The 18,470-nt window shown below is 43.8% G+C and overlaps 1 protein-coding gene across 2 annotated transcripts in view; it reads right to left on the minus strand.

The window, feature by feature from the left end:
- Window positions 1–18,470, minus strand: part of LOC101161556 (nuclear receptor coactivator 3) — a 68,170-nt gene continuing 49,700 nt past the window's right edge. For both annotated transcript variants that reach the window (XM_011477387.4, XM_078950406.1), the window contains exons 3-22: window positions 18,185–18,345; window positions 16,268–16,368; window positions 16,021–16,195; window positions 14,542–14,724; window positions 13,448–13,534; window positions 13,207–13,347; window positions 12,737–12,884; window positions 11,649–12,151; window positions 10,504–11,573; window positions 10,246–10,378; window positions 9,472–9,630; window positions 9,084–9,314; window positions 8,844–8,949; window positions 8,595–8,766; window positions 8,156–8,479; window positions 6,222–6,320; window positions 5,668–5,911; window positions 5,415–5,592; window positions 5,160–5,334; window positions 1–2,278 (exon numbers count right to left, since the gene is read on the minus strand). In XM_011477387.4, coding sequence (XP_011475689.1) covers window positions 2,267–2,278; window positions 5,160–5,334; window positions 5,415–5,592; window positions 5,668–5,911; window positions 6,222–6,320; window positions 8,156–8,479; window positions 8,595–8,766; window positions 8,844–8,949; window positions 9,084–9,314; window positions 9,472–9,630; window positions 10,246–10,378; window positions 10,504–11,573; window positions 11,649–12,151; window positions 12,737–12,884; window positions 13,207–13,347; window positions 13,448–13,534; window positions 14,542–14,724; window positions 16,021–16,195; window positions 16,268–16,368; window positions 18,185–18,345 — 4,402 coding nt within the window. In that variant the 3' untranslated portion in view covers window positions 1–2,266. The remainder of the gene's footprint in view (window positions 2,279–5,159; window positions 5,335–5,414; window positions 5,593–5,667; window positions 5,912–6,221; window positions 6,321–8,155; window positions 8,480–8,594; window positions 8,767–8,843; window positions 8,950–9,083; window positions 9,315–9,471; window positions 9,631–10,245; window positions 10,379–10,503; window positions 11,574–11,648; window positions 12,152–12,736; window positions 12,885–13,206; window positions 13,348–13,447; window positions 13,535–14,541; window positions 14,725–16,020; window positions 16,196–16,267; window positions 16,369–18,184; window positions 18,346–18,470) is intronic.

The following is an 18,470-nucleotide window of genomic DNA, read 5'->3' on the forward strand; positions in this document are numbered from 1 at the left end:
TAATGTTTAAATATAAATTTGTATTTACATCAATATTAACATCAAGAAAAAGGCATGAAAAAGTCCAACAGTATTTACATCCTCTGAAAAAGGCAGCCTGTTTCACAGATGGTTTCCCTTTTTTTTCTTTTTTTTTAGAGCTACGGCGACATCAGAACTTCTATTTATTTGTTTGTTTGTTTGTTTGTTTTTGGAAGGGCTTAAACATTGAACCCCATCTTAAACACTTTTAAATGAGTTCAGGCGAATAATAAGGGACAAAAATGGCGTTGACCTTGAATAAAGACTCTTAAAGGAACATTCTTATGTGGAGGAGCACCAGGAAACTTAAAAAAAAAAAGAGTCATTCTACAGACAGGAAGAAACAATCACAAAACAAAAAGATATTCTGCATTTCAGCAGTGAGACCATTTCACATGGATGGGGAATCTAATATATGCAGTACCACTCAGCTCCAAGTACATTAGAAGCTATGTGCAACAAGAAAAAGCAAATGGGTATTTGCACCATCAGGAACTGCTTCTATGCACTGAAACAGACAAACAGAAATCTTTGGATCAAGCGTGTTCAAAGGTAGACTTTAAAAAGTTTTGCAGGAGAAAAAAAAGAAAGTAAAATCTTTATCAAAAAAAAAAAAAAACCTCACACAAAAACCCAAATACCACCTGATAAAGGACTGACGGATAAATAGTCTCCATCTATTGTGGCCTACCGTCAAGATTTAAGCCTCGGGTTTATGGTTAAAGTGATCTCCAGAGTCACATAACTGAGAAAAAAAAACAACAGGCTAAAACTTTAAGAGCTGCAAATGGAAGAAAGAGGTCAAGATCAGACAATACCAAACCTACAATCTGCTCAGGGCCACAAGACGGAAAACACAATCAGGAGTCAAACTCGATTAGTTCAGGCATAATTTGTGTTTTTGCAATTTTTTTTTTAAAAAAGGACAAAAAAATCTATTAAAAAGGATAACCAACTCTGTAGCAAAGACTATACTAGGAAAATAAGAAGTTCATGATCTGAATTAGCACAAATGAAAAAGTGCTGAAGAAACTAAATGGCAGTATGAAAGAAGATCTGCATGCACCGCTTACAAAAAGAGGCCCTTTCTTTCCATCTGATGATTTCTGAAAATAAAAACTGACCTAAGACAGAATAAGAAAATTACACTTTAAATATCAAGCCTTACAATCTGTGCAAAAAACGGTATGTGATCTACAAAAGCTTATATATATTTATATATCGTACATTTGAGTCGTATTTACAATTCATATTCACAGGTAAAAGAGAAAACCTTCCAAACGTGAGATCTTAATACTGCAGTACCGTTTCCAAGCTCACAACACTTCAGCTTCGCCCTCAGAGGAAAACCAGGAAGAAGGATTATTGCTAAAGACCTGTACGCCGTAAACGTCTTTGAAATTCATTTAAAAACAAAAAATAAATTTCTGCAACCCAAACAGTTTTAGCTCTAATTTACCTCTCAATGAGTACAAACTGCACATTAGTCGAAGGCAGCGTCTGAGAGGTTTTAAAATGATTTTAAAAAATGACTGTTCAGTGTTTTTTTTTAAATTATTTTAGCGGGTTTCCACTGAGGAGCAAAGACTGCCACCATCCCTCACTTCCAAAGCTTTCAGTCACAGAGTGGAAAGCTGGGAGAAGGGTTAGGGTTACAACAGTGCCACATATTTCCTGCAAAAATACGCAGGAAATGTTTGATGCGAAACGCTAATTCTTGGGTAAAGGCCTCTATATTGCCACAATCCTTCTGATGTTGGCTTTTCCTTAAAGTGCAACCAGCCAACTAGTAATTTCGTCGCATTCCGTGACACCCTGGAGGACGACGCAATGTGCTACTGCTTAATGACATTCATGTGAGTGTCACAATCTGGTGGCTCATCAGCGGGAGCCGCTTTAGGAAAGCGATCCTCCAGGAGACGAAAAAAAAAAAAAGACGGGAATCAGAAAAATACAGCTTCATGGTACATTCGGCAGAGTCTGTGTGGTCCGCCCCTCTCCCCGTTCCACCCGGAGAGGGGCTTGTGCCTGCAGAGTTTGTGTGTTGAGGTCCCCAGATTTTGCAGGAACGCAGTTGCATTTTCATGCGGCGCCTGTTTGTTCGCAGGTGGCCGGGCTTAAAAAATACAGGCCTTCGGTCCAAAAGGAGGTTCACTCCCTCGTGTGGTGAAGGTGCGGCGTGTCCCATCTACCCCCGCCGCTCTGCACAGACTGTCCGGGCGCTGGTCACAGTGAGCTGCAGCCTTCAGCAGTATTTCTATATTGTTGAAAAGAAAAAGAGAGAGAACATAAGCAGGTGGAGGCAACTACTTTAAAAACATTTTTGACAACATATTTGGTAGTAATGCCTGCATGCAAACATCAATATTAAAATATATTATCATTTTGTGCATGAAAACTGTCCATAAAACACTGTCCTCAAGTATTTTCATTGTATTTGCTTAAAAAACCGAGCAAATAAGCTTCTTAGAAACACAAATAATGAAATCACACAAATATTTTGTAGTAAAATTAGTTTTTCTATATTTAAAACATTTTAATCACAAAAACTTTTCTATTTTGTAACTTTAAAAGCTTATTTTTAATGAGAAGAGATAAAATATGAGAAACAGGCTTGGAGAAAAAGAAACATCAAAATTGTGCATACAAGATGCACAAATGTGCAATAGTCATTACAAGACAAACAGATAAAACAAAAAAAGCCGGAGATGAAGTAATGCATAAAGTAATATTCTTGAAAAAAAAAGATTAAAAAGACATGGTTTTAAATTTTAAATCGACTTCCAAAATCTAATGTGTTATGGCATATAATCATGCTATAGACAACCATAAAATATCCCCTTCTTTGAGAGCTTTATCTTTTACTTTGAGCTGTGACCTTTGAACTGTGACCTTCTACACAGATGATGTGAATGCCATCTTTAGGAATCAAGTTCTGGAATCTCAATGAAAGGTAGCTCGAAGGAGTTCTTATGAAGGCTTTGATACAGTGGTGGACAAAAGTGTTGGTACCCCTCAGTTAAAGAAAGAAAGTCCACAATGCTCACTGAAATGACTTGAAACGTTCAACAGTAACAATAAAGTAAAATTTATTGAAAATTAAATAATCAAAATCAGCCATTACTTTTGAGTTGTTGATTAACAGAATTATTTAAAAAAACAAACCAATGAAATCGGGCTGGACAAAAATGATGGTAACTTAATATTTTGTTGCACAACCTTTTGAGGCAATCACTGCAATGAAACGGTTTCTGTATTTGTGAATGAGCCTTCTGCACCTGTCTACAGGTATTTTGGCCCACTCTTCATGAGCAAACTGCTCCAGTTGTCTCAGGTTTGACGGGTGTCTTCTCCAAATGGCATGTTTCAGCTCCTTCCACAGATGTTCAATGGGATTCAGATCTGGGCTCATAGAAGGCCACTTCAGAATAGTCCAACGCTTTTCTCTTAGCCATTCTTGGCTGTGTGTTTTGGATCGTTGTCCTGTTGGAAGACCCATGACCTGCGACTGAGACCAAGCTTTCTGACACTAGGCAGCACATTTCTATCCAGAATGTCTTGATAATCTTGAGATTTCATTCTGCCTTGCACAACTTCAAGACACCTGTGGCAGATGCAGCAAATCAGCCCCAAAACAGAACTGAGCCTCCTCCATGTTTCACAGTAGGGACGGTGTTCTTTTCGTTGTATGCTTCATTTTTGAGTCTACGATCACAGAGCTGATGCGCCTTACCAAAAAGCTCCAGTTTTGTCTTATCTGTCCAAAGGACATTTTCCCAGAAGCTTTGTGGCTTGTCAACATGCATTTCTGCAAATTCCAGTCTGGCTTTTTTATGATTTCCTTTCAACAGTAGTGTCCTCCATGGTCGTCTCCCATGAAGTCCACTCTGGCTCAAACAACGACGAATCGTGCGATCTGACACTGATGTACCTCGATCTAGGAGTTCACCTTTAATGTCTTTGGAGGTTCTTCTGGGCTCTTTGGATAAAGTTCCAACTATCAGTCTCCTCAATTTGTCATCAATTTTCCTCTTCCAGCCACGTCCAGGGAGGTTGGCTACTGTCCCGTTGGTCTTGAACTTCTGAATAATATGTGCCACTGTCGTCACAGCAAATTCAAGCTGCTTAGAGATGGTTTTCTAGCCTTTACCTTTACAATGTTTGTCTATAATTTTGTTTCTAATGTCCTTGGACAATTATCTCCTTCTCTTTCTGTTGTCCATGCTCAGTGTGGTTCACACCTTTTCACCAAACAGCAACATGACTATTTGTCTCCCTTTAAATAGTCAGACTGACTGATTATGGGTTTGAAAACAGCTGTGATGTCAATTAAAGGACATACCTGAGTTCATCATGACCCCCTGGGCAATTAGTTCTCAGTCTTTTATGGAGGTACCATCATTTTTGTCCAGCCCTATTTCATTAGTTTGATTTTTTAAATAATTCTGTTAATCAACAATTTAAAAGTAATGGCTGATTTTGATCATTTAATTTTCAATAAATGTTACTTTATTGTTACTTTTGAACCTTTCAAGTCATTTCAGTGAGCATTGTGGACTTTCTCTCTTTAACTGAGGGGTACCAACACTTTTGTCCACCACTGTCTGAGCCAAAAACAACACTGGATTTATGACTTTGTGCACAAAGAGATCTAGCCCACTACGGATGTCTAATAATCTATAAATATATCGAAAAAAATGGGAAAGGTTTTCTTTTAAGGGACGTCATTACTGGATGGATACTTTTCTCCTAAAGAAGCTCATGGACTAAAACAAAAGTCTGAAGGCAAATGAAATCCTTCTCTGTGTGAGTCTAAAGTGCTAAACTGTTGCATAAAAACTGAAATGTAGATGGTGGGACATCGTGATATGATATGGCGTGTTGGCCATATTCGGGATAGAAGCTTTTTTTGGTCGTTTTCTGCTCTTCCTTTTTTCTCTGTTGCATAATACATACCAACTTTCTCTGAATTGAAGTTTTCTGTGTTGTGAAAATAAAGAGGATCAACAACAGAGAAGTACGGCAAACATTTTTACAGCAGTAACGGGTACATCTCTGACCCCCTCCCCACCACCCCCGCACGCAGACGAGTGTTGCATCACACTTTTCCGGCGGGGACTCAGACTCTCGCCACATACCTGATCGGGCCCCATAGGCATGCGTCCCATAACCATTGGGTTCATTCCCATTTGCCCACCCATCTGACCCATGTGACCCCCTCCTCCGCTGGACGGCATGGCCCCGTTCATCATCATCCCTCCGTATTGCGCTGGATTCCCCTGCTGCCCAAACTGCTGCTGAGGATATGAAGCGCTGATGGGGGGAGAAGGAGAAGGGTTCAAGTCCAGAGAGAGCCTCTATCTGTGCATCTCCTCTCTGGAAATGTCTCCTACCTGTTCCGTCCAACTCCTCCCTGGGACCAGGCTTTCATGTCAGGACCCTGATACATGGGCCCGCCCTGCGAGTGCTGTTGCATCATGGGGTTTTGAGGCCCCAAGCGGCCAGGCATCATGGCATTAGGAGGACTGCCTCCTGATGGGCCAAAAGAGGGGTCTCCTTGCTGTGCCATCCCTGAAAAAAAACAGCACATCCTTTCAACTGTGCCGTCACTGAAACGCAAAAAATGAAGAAAGAAACCAAACTCACCATAGCTGCTGCTGTAACCAAACTGCTGGGGGCCCGGCTGGGCCATGTTTGGCCCCCCCATAGGGCTGTCCATGCCGCCGGGAGCCGTGACGTTCGGAGGAGGGCTGAACCCTCCGGCTGCTGCTGCTGCTGCCGCTTGCTGCTGTTGCTGCTGCATAAACATCATCATGCGCTGCCTCCTCATCTGCATGGTGACCACCTCTCTGCTGCGCTGAGCCATCATCTGAGCGTTCAGGAAGCCCGGCTGCACGGTGGGGACAGAAAGAATAAATCGTTCAGCCGTAGCGCTCAAATGATCTAGACAGACTGTAAAAATGTGAACCTGTAAAAAGAATCGCACGCCACTGCTATCTGACCACCAGCATCCTATTTTATTAAAGTGTGACTCATCAGGTAACTCATTATTTTTTTTCCTTTTCTTTTTTTAAATAGTAATATTGGGGCAGCTGCAGTGAACAATATTTATTTATTTATTTTGTGAATGGTTGGAAAAAAAAAACCTTTTTACTTTGTCATGCAGACATCACCATGGCAACATAAGGAATTCGGTTTACCTGTCCTCCCATGACGGGCTGCATACCAGGCCTCATGCCGGGGTTTCCTCCAGGGTTCTCCATCTTCATGCCCATGCCCTGCCGCGTCTGGCTCATAAACTTTGGCAAAAACAAAAATTGACATTGTGACTTGATGAAGCTTAAACTACCTCGTTATCCTTGCAAAACAAACCAATTCAACTGAGTTTAGAGAGCAAAAGTGTAAAAAACAGGAAACCTTCAGATAAAAAACAAACCAAACTATTCTGCCATCATAAAATCCTTTATGCATAGTACATGTAATAACTATACACACACGTCAGGTAAACATGCAGTACGATATTGTTTTGGTGGAATCATTTTTTGGCAATTACCATAAAAAGACATTTAACTTTCTCTAGTTTTCTCGAATGTATGACAGGACAGCACTTCAATGGACTAAAATGATATTTATTCATATTTCTCATTAAAAAGCAATATAAATGTTTCACTATGGATGTGTGGCCTTAGGGAAGGTGGTGGTGGGGGGGTGTATTGTATGTTTTTCTATTTTATTATTTTCTTTTAATATAAAGATCTTTGTTTTTATTTTGTGAAGCACTTTGTGGTATCAAGTATATAAAAGTGTTTTATAAAGGTTTTTTTTTTTTGTTACATTGGAATAACAAATACTAAATGTTCCGGCTTGTGTAAAAAAACAATTTAAAGATGTTTTCCTTTCCAGTTCTTAATCACTTTAGTGACTGCTCAATTCTGCCATTTTTTTATCCCTCAAAAAACTCAATATAGGGATCTAAATGTTTGACTTTTTGGAAAGAAAAACAAAAAGCAGATGGGATTGAATGCAGAAAACTGTGTGAACGAGATGACATTGTCTTTAAAACCTTCACCAAAAACTGATAGTAAATACAAAGTTATTGTGTGGTTTCATTTAAAAAGTTCTAAAAATCTATAATTTTTTTTTAAAATATATTCAGACAAGTCAGAAAAAGAGATGCAGCTTCTGCTTTGTAGTTTTTGCATCTTAGGTTAGAATCTATTGAGGATTAAAACAGTTTTTTCAATTATATTACAAAAGTTTGCCTCTAGTGGCTCATGTATCATACATGTATCTACATATCAAACATGTATCATACTACTTTATGCTTTTATTTAATTAGGTGACAAGTAAATAATAAAACGGACTGTTATATCTAAAGTGGATTTTAATTGTTAGCTTTGATTATTCAAATGATGCTGTCAGAGAGACAAAGCAGAGCTTAATTAAACCATTTTGGAAAAATTTTAAATGAAAGCTGTGCACAGATTTAGAGAGTTGGAGTCCACTGGTTCCACCGCTTAAGCTCATTTCTCAAACTCAAAGCCAGGTGTACAAACAAAAGCTTTCAGAGCACAGCTTGACAGATCATGACATTTCATTTACAGTGATCCGTTTTCTGTACTGTGGGAAGAATCAATTATCCATTTTTTTAAACTAGAAAATATAATTATCCTATTTACTCAGCTAACATTTGAGATAAAAGAGACAAAGGGAAGTCTCTGTGCGTGACTCCACTGGAAGAACCTCCAGTTCTTCTCCTTGGATCAGAATTACGTCATTAAATCTTCATTTTTTTCCAAATTGTAAAAACTAAATTTTGTAGCCGTTATGACTACAATATTCCACCACCAAAAAGACAACCGCAGTAAGAAGTAGTTTAAAGTAGAAAATACTAGTTTTTTTTAAAGAAATCCAGATTAAAGCAAAATCTAAATTTGTGCAAGGTTTTGGGGTTTTCAGTGTAAAATAAAACATTTCCAAATACAAAGAGCTACACTAATCATAAGTATTACATTTTTACACTAAAGGCATGATTTCAAAAGGTTAAATCTGAACCCTGCTGACAGTAGCATTCTTTGGTTAATTTTTCTGTCAGGTGGTCTTCATGTGGGGCTGAAGGTCATGGGGGACATACCTGCTGTCCCTGAAGCCTCTGCTGCAGCTGCAGCCTCATGGGCTTGTTGGGGCTCATCATTCTTGGTCTCATCATGTTGGCACGTGGGTTCCCCATGCCCCCCATTCCAGCCATACCAGGAAAGTTGCCACCTTGCCCCATCTGCGAGAGCATAGGCCCAAAGCCCCCCTGCTGGCCCTGACCCTGCATGGGGTTCCCTCCATAGCCGGACTGCATGGGCATGGAAGGGGGGCCGGGATAGCCCTGTCCATACAGAGGTTTCTGGTCCAGCAGCATGGCTTGGTCCTGGCCTGGGAAGGGCTCCAGCGTCTCTGGTCCTTGGTTCTGCAGCAGACACAAAAGGACAACAGAAAGTTTGAAAACCATTCAATTGTGCGTGGCTCCACCCCTTTTACTCTTAAAAGTTGATTTAATAAATGATCCAACAAAGTGATCTCACCTGGCTGACGAGGTCTGGGATACCCAGAGCTCGGTCAATCTCTTCCAAAGCGATGCCGTCTGTGTTATTCAGCAAAGAGTCCAGCTGGTCCAGAAGCGCCCGCTCATCACTCTGACCTTCACTGGTGGTGGGAGGAACCAGAAGGTCGTCCAAGGAGTTTCCAAACTGCCGCCTGAGCCCAAAGTAACAATGTTTACCTTCTGCCATTCCACGCGGAAACATGCAAACATTAAAGGATGCCTCACTGACCTGTTGCCCTCCATGCTCATCATGGAGTCGGGCCAGGACGGGGACGGGGTGGGCTGGCCCTGCTGGCTGAAGGGGCTCATTCCTATCCCCATGTCACTAGAGCCACCTACAGAACAGAGTGACGTAAAATACCAAATGAGATGTAGGATCTCTGGAACTGCTGTCTCTGCTTTGGTTTGCTGTAGCCCCCCTTACTTAAAAAAAGCAGAGTTAGCATTTGGCCCCCGTTAGCCGGCTCACCCATATCCATGAGCTGCTGCTGCAGCATTGACCTGGAGCCCGGCACGCTGTTGGAGCGGCCGACCATGGGTCCTGGCATCATACTCTTGCCGCTGTTATACTCCATGCCGGGCCGCATCATAGACGGGTGTCCTGCTGAACCTGCAGCGCTGGCATTGGAGCAGGGCATGCCCCAGTCTCCTGAACCCCCCATGGGAGACCTCTGCGGGACAACACCCCTGTTGATTGGTCCTGGTAACAAAGAGCAATGCAGGCACCTCATTCATTCGCCCAGGTGTTACACAACACTGACATAGAGCGGAATTATTTCTTTACATTAAGGACACCCTGGTATCAGTTGTGTCAGATAGCATGTGAGAGAAAAGTGGACTGGTACACAAAGACTCACCAAGGTTTCCTGGGTAGCTGTCAGGACTGCCCATCATCTTCTCCTGCTTGATAAGCATGGGCCGTCTACCTGCTCCGCCAGGTGCAATGGAAGGCTTCCCGTCCATGGACAGGGTCCTCTGAAATGGCCCCCGAGCTCCAGGACCCAATACTGGACTGCCTGAATATAGTTATGAAAAGGAGGAGATTTTTGAACTCCATTAAACACTTTGATTGGATTAAGCTTTGTTTTTAAATAAAAAAAAGTAACATTTATATGGAAAAAAAATAGAAATCACATCAGTATTTATGTCCATTTTTATTTATTTTCCTCTTCCTTTCTGTCAGTTATTAGACTCTACAATACCCCATAGACATTAGAGAATGATTTTTATTTTTTTTAAGTGCATTTTAGTGTTATTTATTATCTATCTGCTGTTTATTTGTTGAGCAATGGTAACAAGGTAATTAACTCTGGGAGGGTCAATAAAGTTCTATTCTATAGATTTTCCATAAACTACAAGAAATGAAACGATAAATACAGTAACTAAATATGTTTACTTATGGATGAAAACAGTGACTGGACTATTATATTTAAAAAAACATTTTTAAAACTTTGATTTAGCTGTTAACCAGCCTAAAACCCGTCTTTTTTTAACCAGAAATCCCTGAGAGGCTTAAATTAAAACAGCTGTAGAAAACATGGCAGCATTTCTTTCAGATATGATCCAGTGATGCTTCTGCACCAGCTCTGTGAAAAAAAACACTTGTAGCTTTTCATTCTTGAAACACTCGCCTTGCAAACCGTCATCAAGGCAACCCTGTGGTTTATTCCCTGCTCTGTTTGCTACTCCACCTCCGGCCAGATCAGGGTAAAAGTCGGAGCTCGACCCCCTCAAATCCCCCAGGATGGACTCTAGGTTGTGCAGCTGAATTGGAAAAAATGACAACAAAATAACCTGTCATTTATGAAAGGTAAGTGAGAAAACTGGGTTTCTGGTCATTCATATATCTAATTCCTCTAAATAAGAGGTTTTTAATGACAAAATCTTACATCATCTGATGGTTCTGATTTGATCTTGCTCTCGGGATGTTCAGGTAGGGGGCCCCCAGTGGGGCCAGGAGGGCCCTTCCCCTCCAACTCTTCGAGTTTGGGCTTGACGTCCACAGGCTCTTTGGAATCATCCTTGTTGAGGAGGTAATGGAGAAGGGCATGGGTCTTCTCCTTCTTAGGACTATGCTGCTCCTGTTTGGAGTCTGCTGTGAACCCGGAGCCTAACCCGGGCCCAGAGATGCTGGCTGCAGCCTCGCTGCTCTCCTGGCCCCCGAGAGATACTTTTCCCGTTGCCTCTGCTGTGATCTTTGCTACTTCATCAGGAGTATTTCCGTTTTGAAGAAGCTTGTGTAGGATCTTGTGCTTCTCTTGAAGTGAGCCTGTGTAATTTGCCGATGACAAAGACAGTGACAGTGACGTGCCTTGCCCGGCTGCCTGGCTTGAAGCGGCTGACGAAGAGGACACCCCTGTTGACGAAGGGCTAGTCATGCCTCCTGAGGCGTCTTTACAGTCTAAGCCTACATCATTTCTGCTGCTGTTCGGTGGTGGTACAGGTGGCCCTGATGTTCCGCTGCCCCCTATTCCTAGCTCCTCAGTAGGTGAAGTCAGCAACTGCAGCAGCTTCTTGTGCCCCTTACTGTCCGGCAACCTCCGCTGCGATTCAGAGTTCGTGACTCCCGCCTCGCCGCTTCCCTCTCCAGACTCTTTTGTCGACGTTGCCGCCTGGCTGTCGGGTCTGTCTGCAGAACTTTCCGCCGGGTGTTGTTGATGGTGGTGATGGTGCGTCGAAAGGTGGTGGTCACCAGGTCCTAAGCCTCCAGTTGGACTTTTGCAGCCATCTTGGCTGGGTTTGCCCTGCTGGTTAGGCTGAGATGAAGAGGAGGAAGAGTGGATGCTGGGAGAGCTGTCGGGTTTGTGGGCTGGTGGAGGGGAGGTTAGAGTGGAGGAAAGAGAGCTGCCAACTCCTTCACTGATGGCTTGAAGAGCATTAAGTGAGCTACTGGAGAAGGTAGAAGTTCCCCCACCACCTGCTCCACCACTCCCAATGCTACCCATGGGTGAGTGCATACCTGGAGCAGAAAAACCAACAATAACTATCAAACAGTAAAGCCGGACTGCTGGAAAGTTGCCCCTCAAAGACTTACCTCCAGGGGAAAACTGGTTGGCGCCCATTTTGGGGCTCCCTCGGTTTCGAGGTGACATGAGGAATCCCTGCTGGGGACCCCCTATTCGAGGACTCCCTGATGGGCTGTTCATGCCGCTGAGTCCAAAGCCGCCGCTGTTCTGAAACGGGGGCTGCTGTGGATGCGGCTGCATGCCTTGGCCCGGATGATTCATGTGCCCCACCGGATTCATCTGTCCCATCTGGTTCATCTGCATCACGCGGTTGCCCATGCCTCCACCGCCGCCTCCTGCTCCACCGCTCCCTCCGTACATGGAACCACCTCCCATTGGAGCCATGTGAGCCATATGGCCCTGCTCATTCATGCTGAAGCCCCTGTTCATGCCGCCCATGCCTCCCATGCCCATCCCTCCACCTGGGTTCACATTCATTTGGGTGTTCGGGCTGGGGCCACCCATGCCTTGTTGACGCATACTGTTGGACATCATGCCACCGCCTGGTGCTGAACGGTAACCATTTGGTTCTCTAAGAGGGACAAAAGAAATAAAATAAATGAAAACAATGTCTGTAGGCTCTGCAGGGTTGAGATGAATGTATTTGAACATTGAACAATTTGAACAACAGCTCATGCTTGGAGCGGTCTACTCATGGGGGGAATAAGAATCTTGACTAAAACCCACTTCAATCATTTTTGTGGCCTTAACATAGAAAATAAAAATACGATGGATTGATAATCTCTGACGTCACCTTTAATGATAAAATAAAACCTAAAAACAAAATAAGCCAGTCCCATTAATTGGAGTTAGATTAGCTCAACAGTACTGTGAGAATGGTAAATTTGGCAAGGTCTTATCCATCACCTGCTACTCAAAAAAGCAATAACATTCCTTTTATATTTTGGTGTAAAATCTGACTTTTTAACATATATGTCAAAAAGATTTTCCTTTCTTCTGAAACCTAACACTCGTGGTCATTTGAGGAAATGCAAGACCTGCTATTTCATGTATAAAGTAATGAAAAAAAAGGAAGAGGAGGGGCATCTTATTTTTGTCGTCAGCACAGTAAACAAGGCATATTTTAAATTTTATATGGAGTTTGGGGTTTTCTGACCTCTGAAGTAGGTGAGTGGAGATGAAGCCTTGGGGCTCGTTACTCATGGGGTGGCGGTACAGTTTGCTCTTGGTCTGGGCCGTTACTGGAGTGCCGTCAGACAGAGAGAAGCGGTACAAGGGCGTCTCGGCGTGACCCTGCAGAAAGGCTGGACAGCAAGATAAAGGTCAAAGCACTGGTTACATAAATCGTCAATCACACCCTGTAAGTTAAAATCCTCTCTTTTCCAGTGAGATTTAGAGGTTTTAACCTCAAGCATAAAGTACAATTGTGTGTAAAGCTCAGGTGTTGCTAAGATTTAGAAGTCCTGACTACCAAAAAAGGACCGTTTATAGCTGCAAGGACAGATCCTCAATGCTAAATCCATAACAGTAGTTCAGTACTGCTTCATCCTCATGCTTTTCCTTCCAGAATTCTTTAAGAGCTACAGTTGCAGACCTCAATTGTGTGAGTGGTCAGTTATAACACACCCTCATGGTAGTGGCGTTTATGCGACCAGGGCTGCCCGTCGCTGTGCTGGAGGAACATCTGAATGCAACGTCTCAACAGGTCTTCCCACCCCGGACGCATGGAGGCCCTCAGGGAGTTTTGATCAATCTGAATCAGTTTACCTGTCAGGACGACAAGGCGAGGAGAGAGGGTCAAGTCAGGTCGATTCCTGGAAAAGGATTGGTATAACATTCTGCGCTTTGTGAGTCCATAGCTGCTCACCTGAGAGCTCGTGTCGAGTGTTGAAACTCTCCGTTCTCTCCATCGCCGTGACTCGACGGGCAACACAGATCATGCATGACTGAAGGTCTGCAGGTCAAAGGAGAACATGGAGAAAGACATTTATTACAACTCGCTGCCTACAGCTTTGACCTCACCTAGGAACTGTGAAGAGGAGGACTCAGGTCAAGACAATTTATCTTCATTAAAGCCTCATTTGTGAATTCAGACACACTAAACTGCTTCTTTGACAAATCAGTTCAGCTAAACAAAAATATATTTTCTATATAAAACATATCATGGCAGTCATATAAAAAGAGATGTTGGTTTTGTTTAAAAAAATATAAAACAAACAACATATTAGCATATGACTAAGAAATGTGAGCTAGTCTTCTTGATTAATGTGTTTCTTAATTAAGTTTTTGTCAGATGAGGCTGCAGTAATAAAAAACTTCTTTATGGTTTGGTCAAAAAACGACCAATAGAACCGTCAAAATGCAATCGGGGACTAGACGGAGAAACAACTGAACTCAAACCAGCATCTGTGTTTTAAATTCTATTATGGAATTATCTCAGTGCTTTAGCAGGAATGTTGGATGGCATGCAATGTCTAATGGGTTTTCTTACGCCTTAAAACTTTTTAAAAATTGACAATCTTGGTCTTTTTGATATGGTTTTAAAAATTACTTCCTGTTTTAAATTGTGTTTAATTCAAAAGTTAACTACCTCTCACTTCACAGCACAACTATTTGACCAAAGCTGCCTGTTAGAAACTTGATTAGGATAAAATATAAATTGCATGCAGTGGAAAATCTGAATAAAATGCAAAACAGTGGTTTGCAGACCTTTCTGTGGTTTTTTTAAGATTCTGAGTAAGGGGGAGTGAGATGGTTTGACAATTCTCTGACTAAACATACATAACATGTGCAAAATATATATACACTGAAAAGGCTGGTTTTGAGAAGAGACCAGGTTCTTTTAAACAAAAAATTTCAAATAGAACACATTATGTATGTATTTTTGTAATAAATAACTGGCTTGTCACAACAACTTTCCATTGGGTGGCCCCCTGCATGTCTAGTTGCAGCTCAGCCTACCTTCCCCCTCCTCAATCATGGCCTTGGGTTGAGTGAGAGCAAAGCACTGCATGGTCTCGTATCGTGGTCCTCCTGGCCCCTCCTCCATGGGTCCGTGGGCGTGGCCAAACTTGACCAGCATACGACAGGTGAAGGTGTGACTCTTCTGTCGGACCGGTTCGTTTCCCCATGACACTCCATTTACTGAAGGGAATGAAACAAAAAAACATCCAAAAACTGAAATGTTGCTGCGGGGAATAAAAACTGAATGTAATCAGCTCGCACCATATCCTGCCGCAGCGCACACAGAAAACAAAAGCAGAGGCACGCTTCATGCGGCGATGCTAAAGCCTCTCTGTTCTGTGGCTAAATGGACCATGGGATTAATGCAGCTTAGGTGTCGATTTCCAATATAGCCTCCTCTCAGTCTGCCCCTCTGTGGGCAGAGGCTCGGGACTTGCAGCCATCTATCCTCATTTAGACACCGGCTCCTCATCCCAGCACCCCCTTTTAGATGGGGGTCACCTTCACTGAGAGGAAGGGGGGGGGGCTGCATTCAGGGAGACATCCAACTGTCCTCCAAGGTCTGGGTGAAGCTTATCACAGCCTTGAAGTGGTCAAAGGTTTCTGTCTGCCAGGTGCAGACTGGAAACAGGAGAGAAAGGTTGAGTGGGAGGGGGTTGAATGTGATAGTGAGGGGGCCGCTGTCTAACAGTGAGAGGTGATTTAACAAAGGTCTGGGCGGACATCTTCCCTTTACACACCACTACTTAACGGTGAGGCAAAGCAGCAGAAAACCGCTTTTGTACAAGCACGCGTTCTTTAGTGTGTATGCTTCTTCTGAGGCTGGTGTGGGCAGAGGACAGCCCACAGGGGTGTGCAATCAGAGGGCTTTTCATTCACGAGCCAGGAGATAATGAAGGGTCAGGGGTGCAGACACAATAACCCACAGACCCCAATGTTCCTCCTTGGACAAACCAAATCAAGCAAAGGTGAGCCCTGAGGGCCTCAACGCTATGGAACGAATGGAACTCCGAACTAACATTGAACTAATGAACTGAGGAGGTATAGTGGTACTTCAACTCCATTACTGAATCAGAGGAAAGCATGAAGCTGCATTATTCAGCAGTGTGTATTTCCAGACGGTTGCAATGGGATCTGAATAAAACACAGGTCTGTTTTACAGTGTCTGGACCAGTGAGTGTGACTGACAGCTGCGCTGCGTTTGGAGTGCCGGGTGGGTGGGTGCTCTGGTGCACATGTGCATTTTGTAAAGGTGTGTGCTTTCGGGATGGCTCTCGCACACACAAACGGGCCTCCCAGGACCTCCTCGTTAGAAGAAGAGATGGAGTGGAAAGCGGAGGAGCATGAATAAATAACAGAGTTCTGGCTGGCGTGCGCACAGTTGTCTTAACCTCTCAAAGTTTGTTTTACACCTCAGCCCTGTGGAAGATGTCAAAGGGGGGGGAGGGACTTCGCCTGACTGCGCTCGGTTCTTACTGCTGCTTTTGGGCAGGTTCTTGTGGAACTCCTCCCTGTCGTCTTCGTGGAGAATGTTGTACACGTTGGTGTTGATGAGCTCCTCCTGTTTGTACTGCAGGTACTGCGTCACATTGTCCGACACGAACACGATGCTGCCCTCCCGGTTCACCACAAACAAGAAGCCGTCCAGCGCCTGCTGGGGCAGAGGCAGGAAGTCATCACTGATGGAGATGCCGGCCCTTTTCTGAGGGAAGGCTGGGCTCACCTGCAGCAAAAGAGGCCCCAAGTGGTCCTTGTCTATGACTCCCTGACCAGTCGAGGACACGTCTGACTTCTGAACGTCGTCATCGTTGGATGAAGATTTTCCTGCAGAAAAAAGTCCAAACAATTGTAAAAACTTTAAATAAAACTTTTATTAGCAGAGTAAAGGGAAAATACAAAAAGTGAGCCACACCTGAAATTTGTGTAACCAAGCAGTAATTTAGAGTTAAACCAGCAGGGGGCAGCAACTCTCAATCTCTTTTCCCTTTGTCTTCAAACTACAGGTGATGTGGGAGACTGATGGCTCCTGCTAAGAGCTCATCAGGAGCACAGGAGGACTGGGCAGAAATGGAGCAGGTATCTGCTGCCACCATGTTTTATATTCAGTGTCGGGCTCTAAAGGGACGGATGGAGTAGAGAGAGCTATTCGGCGCAGGAGCTGATGCACCTGAATTAATGGAGGGGCTGAGGGCTAACAGATGGAAGGCATCCAATGAGCAAATATTAAGGGGAGGCGGAGAGTGCCAGGGCAGAGAGTTGTAGACGATACAGGAGGGGAAACACACACTGGTAGGGTTTGTTGTCTGGGAGGCAACAAACTGCTCAGCAACAGAAATGATACTGCTTGATTAGATCCCAGAGGATGAAGATACCCACACAAAGTAAAAGAAAGGACACCACTGCCTTGTAGGCCCTGTGAAGTTAGGTAAGGAGAGAGAAGATGGAGATGAAATGGATAGAAAGAGGTTTATTCAACACCTGAGCTGGCAAGAATTAAAACGGGGAAGAAAAAATTGGAGCAGCACTTCATCTGAAGACTAGGAAGAGCATCTTTGCTCTAAGAAAGATTAAAAAAAAGAAGGATGAACGATGCAGAAAGGCTGACTGTAGAGGCAGCTGGGAGTGAGCAGAGGAGGAGAGGAACAGGTAGCGAGCAACAAGGCGAGTCGAAGCGCCTGTGTCGTTTCTGTCTTCACTTCCTGTAACTATGGCAACCTGTCAGCAGCCAGTCAGGACCAGCTGTAGTCTCTTCCCCTTCCTGTTGATGTGGCAGAGGCCGACTAAGCCGAGCAAAAGCACGAAACAACAATAATTTAACACCAGTTTGCTCGCCGATCTCCAAAAACTCAGCCCGACCTGGAAACGAACGGCAGGAGGTGACCTCTGAGTAAACACACATGCTTCAACAAAGTAAACCAGCCCCTCTGTTGTTTTGAAAACACCATCAGAACAGGACTTTGCACAATCGCAGCCAGAATCAAACACAACCTTGGCACCAGTTAGAGGTCAGGTGTGCTCCCTTCAAGCCGGTGACGGTTCTGCAGCTCGTCCTGACACCTCAACTCTGCTATTGTTGGCAAATAAGCAGAAACCCTGTGAGGGAGGCTCGGGACTGGCAGGCGTCTTAGCAGCAGTCTGTTGTGATGTAAACAGACGATTTCCGGTCCACACCTTGACTTTACATTAATCCAGTTTTCCAAAAAGTTTGCTTTCCTCACACATGAACATAGGGTCCTTGTTCCTCCGATGGACCATCTATAGTGAAAACCCTGCATTAAGCTGCTCATTTCAGTGTTTGCTGCAGAAATGACAGGATAATAAGACTCAGAACTGTGACTGAGGCAGATATTAATCACATGGCAGCACGGCAGAATGACATGTGACTACCTGCAAATGTCCAATTAAAAATCCCTCGGCGAGGCCTGCACACAGCTGTGCATGCTCCTGACACACACATGACAAGCTAATGCCAATGTTTCCACACAAACACTCAGTTCTGTGAAATTTGTGGGGAGGGAATGGTTTGTCCTTGCAGCTGGGCTCTTTATGGGGCGTTATAGCATGCCTGGGAAATGCATGCTACATTTCAACTCAACCCAGCAGCGTCCGTTAACCTTTCCGGATTCCGACTTTTGCTCACCCTGCTCCTTGATCTGCCGGATCTGCCGCACCGTCTCCTTCAGGATGGCGCATTTGTCCGGTTTGACGTTAAAGCTGTCGATGTCGCTGAGGTTGGCGGAGATCAGCTCGGCCAGCTCTTCGATGTACTTGCTCTCCTGCTCCCGTCGCTTCCTCTCAGAACTGCGAGAAGCGACCCACAAACATCAGAAACTACCACTCCTCTGTTTTTAACCACATAGTCTGCTGTGAAGAGGACTGCAGGAAAGTTTAAGTATTCAATTTTGCTCTTTTTGTTCAGTTTTTTA

This window comes from Oryzias latipes, chromosome 7, assembly GCF_053564925.1.
Source record: "Oryzias latipes strain Hd-rR chromosome 7, Olatipes_Hd-rR_3.1".
Taxonomy (NCBI): Eukaryota; Metazoa; Chordata; class Actinopteri; order Beloniformes; family Adrianichthyidae; genus Oryzias; species Oryzias latipes.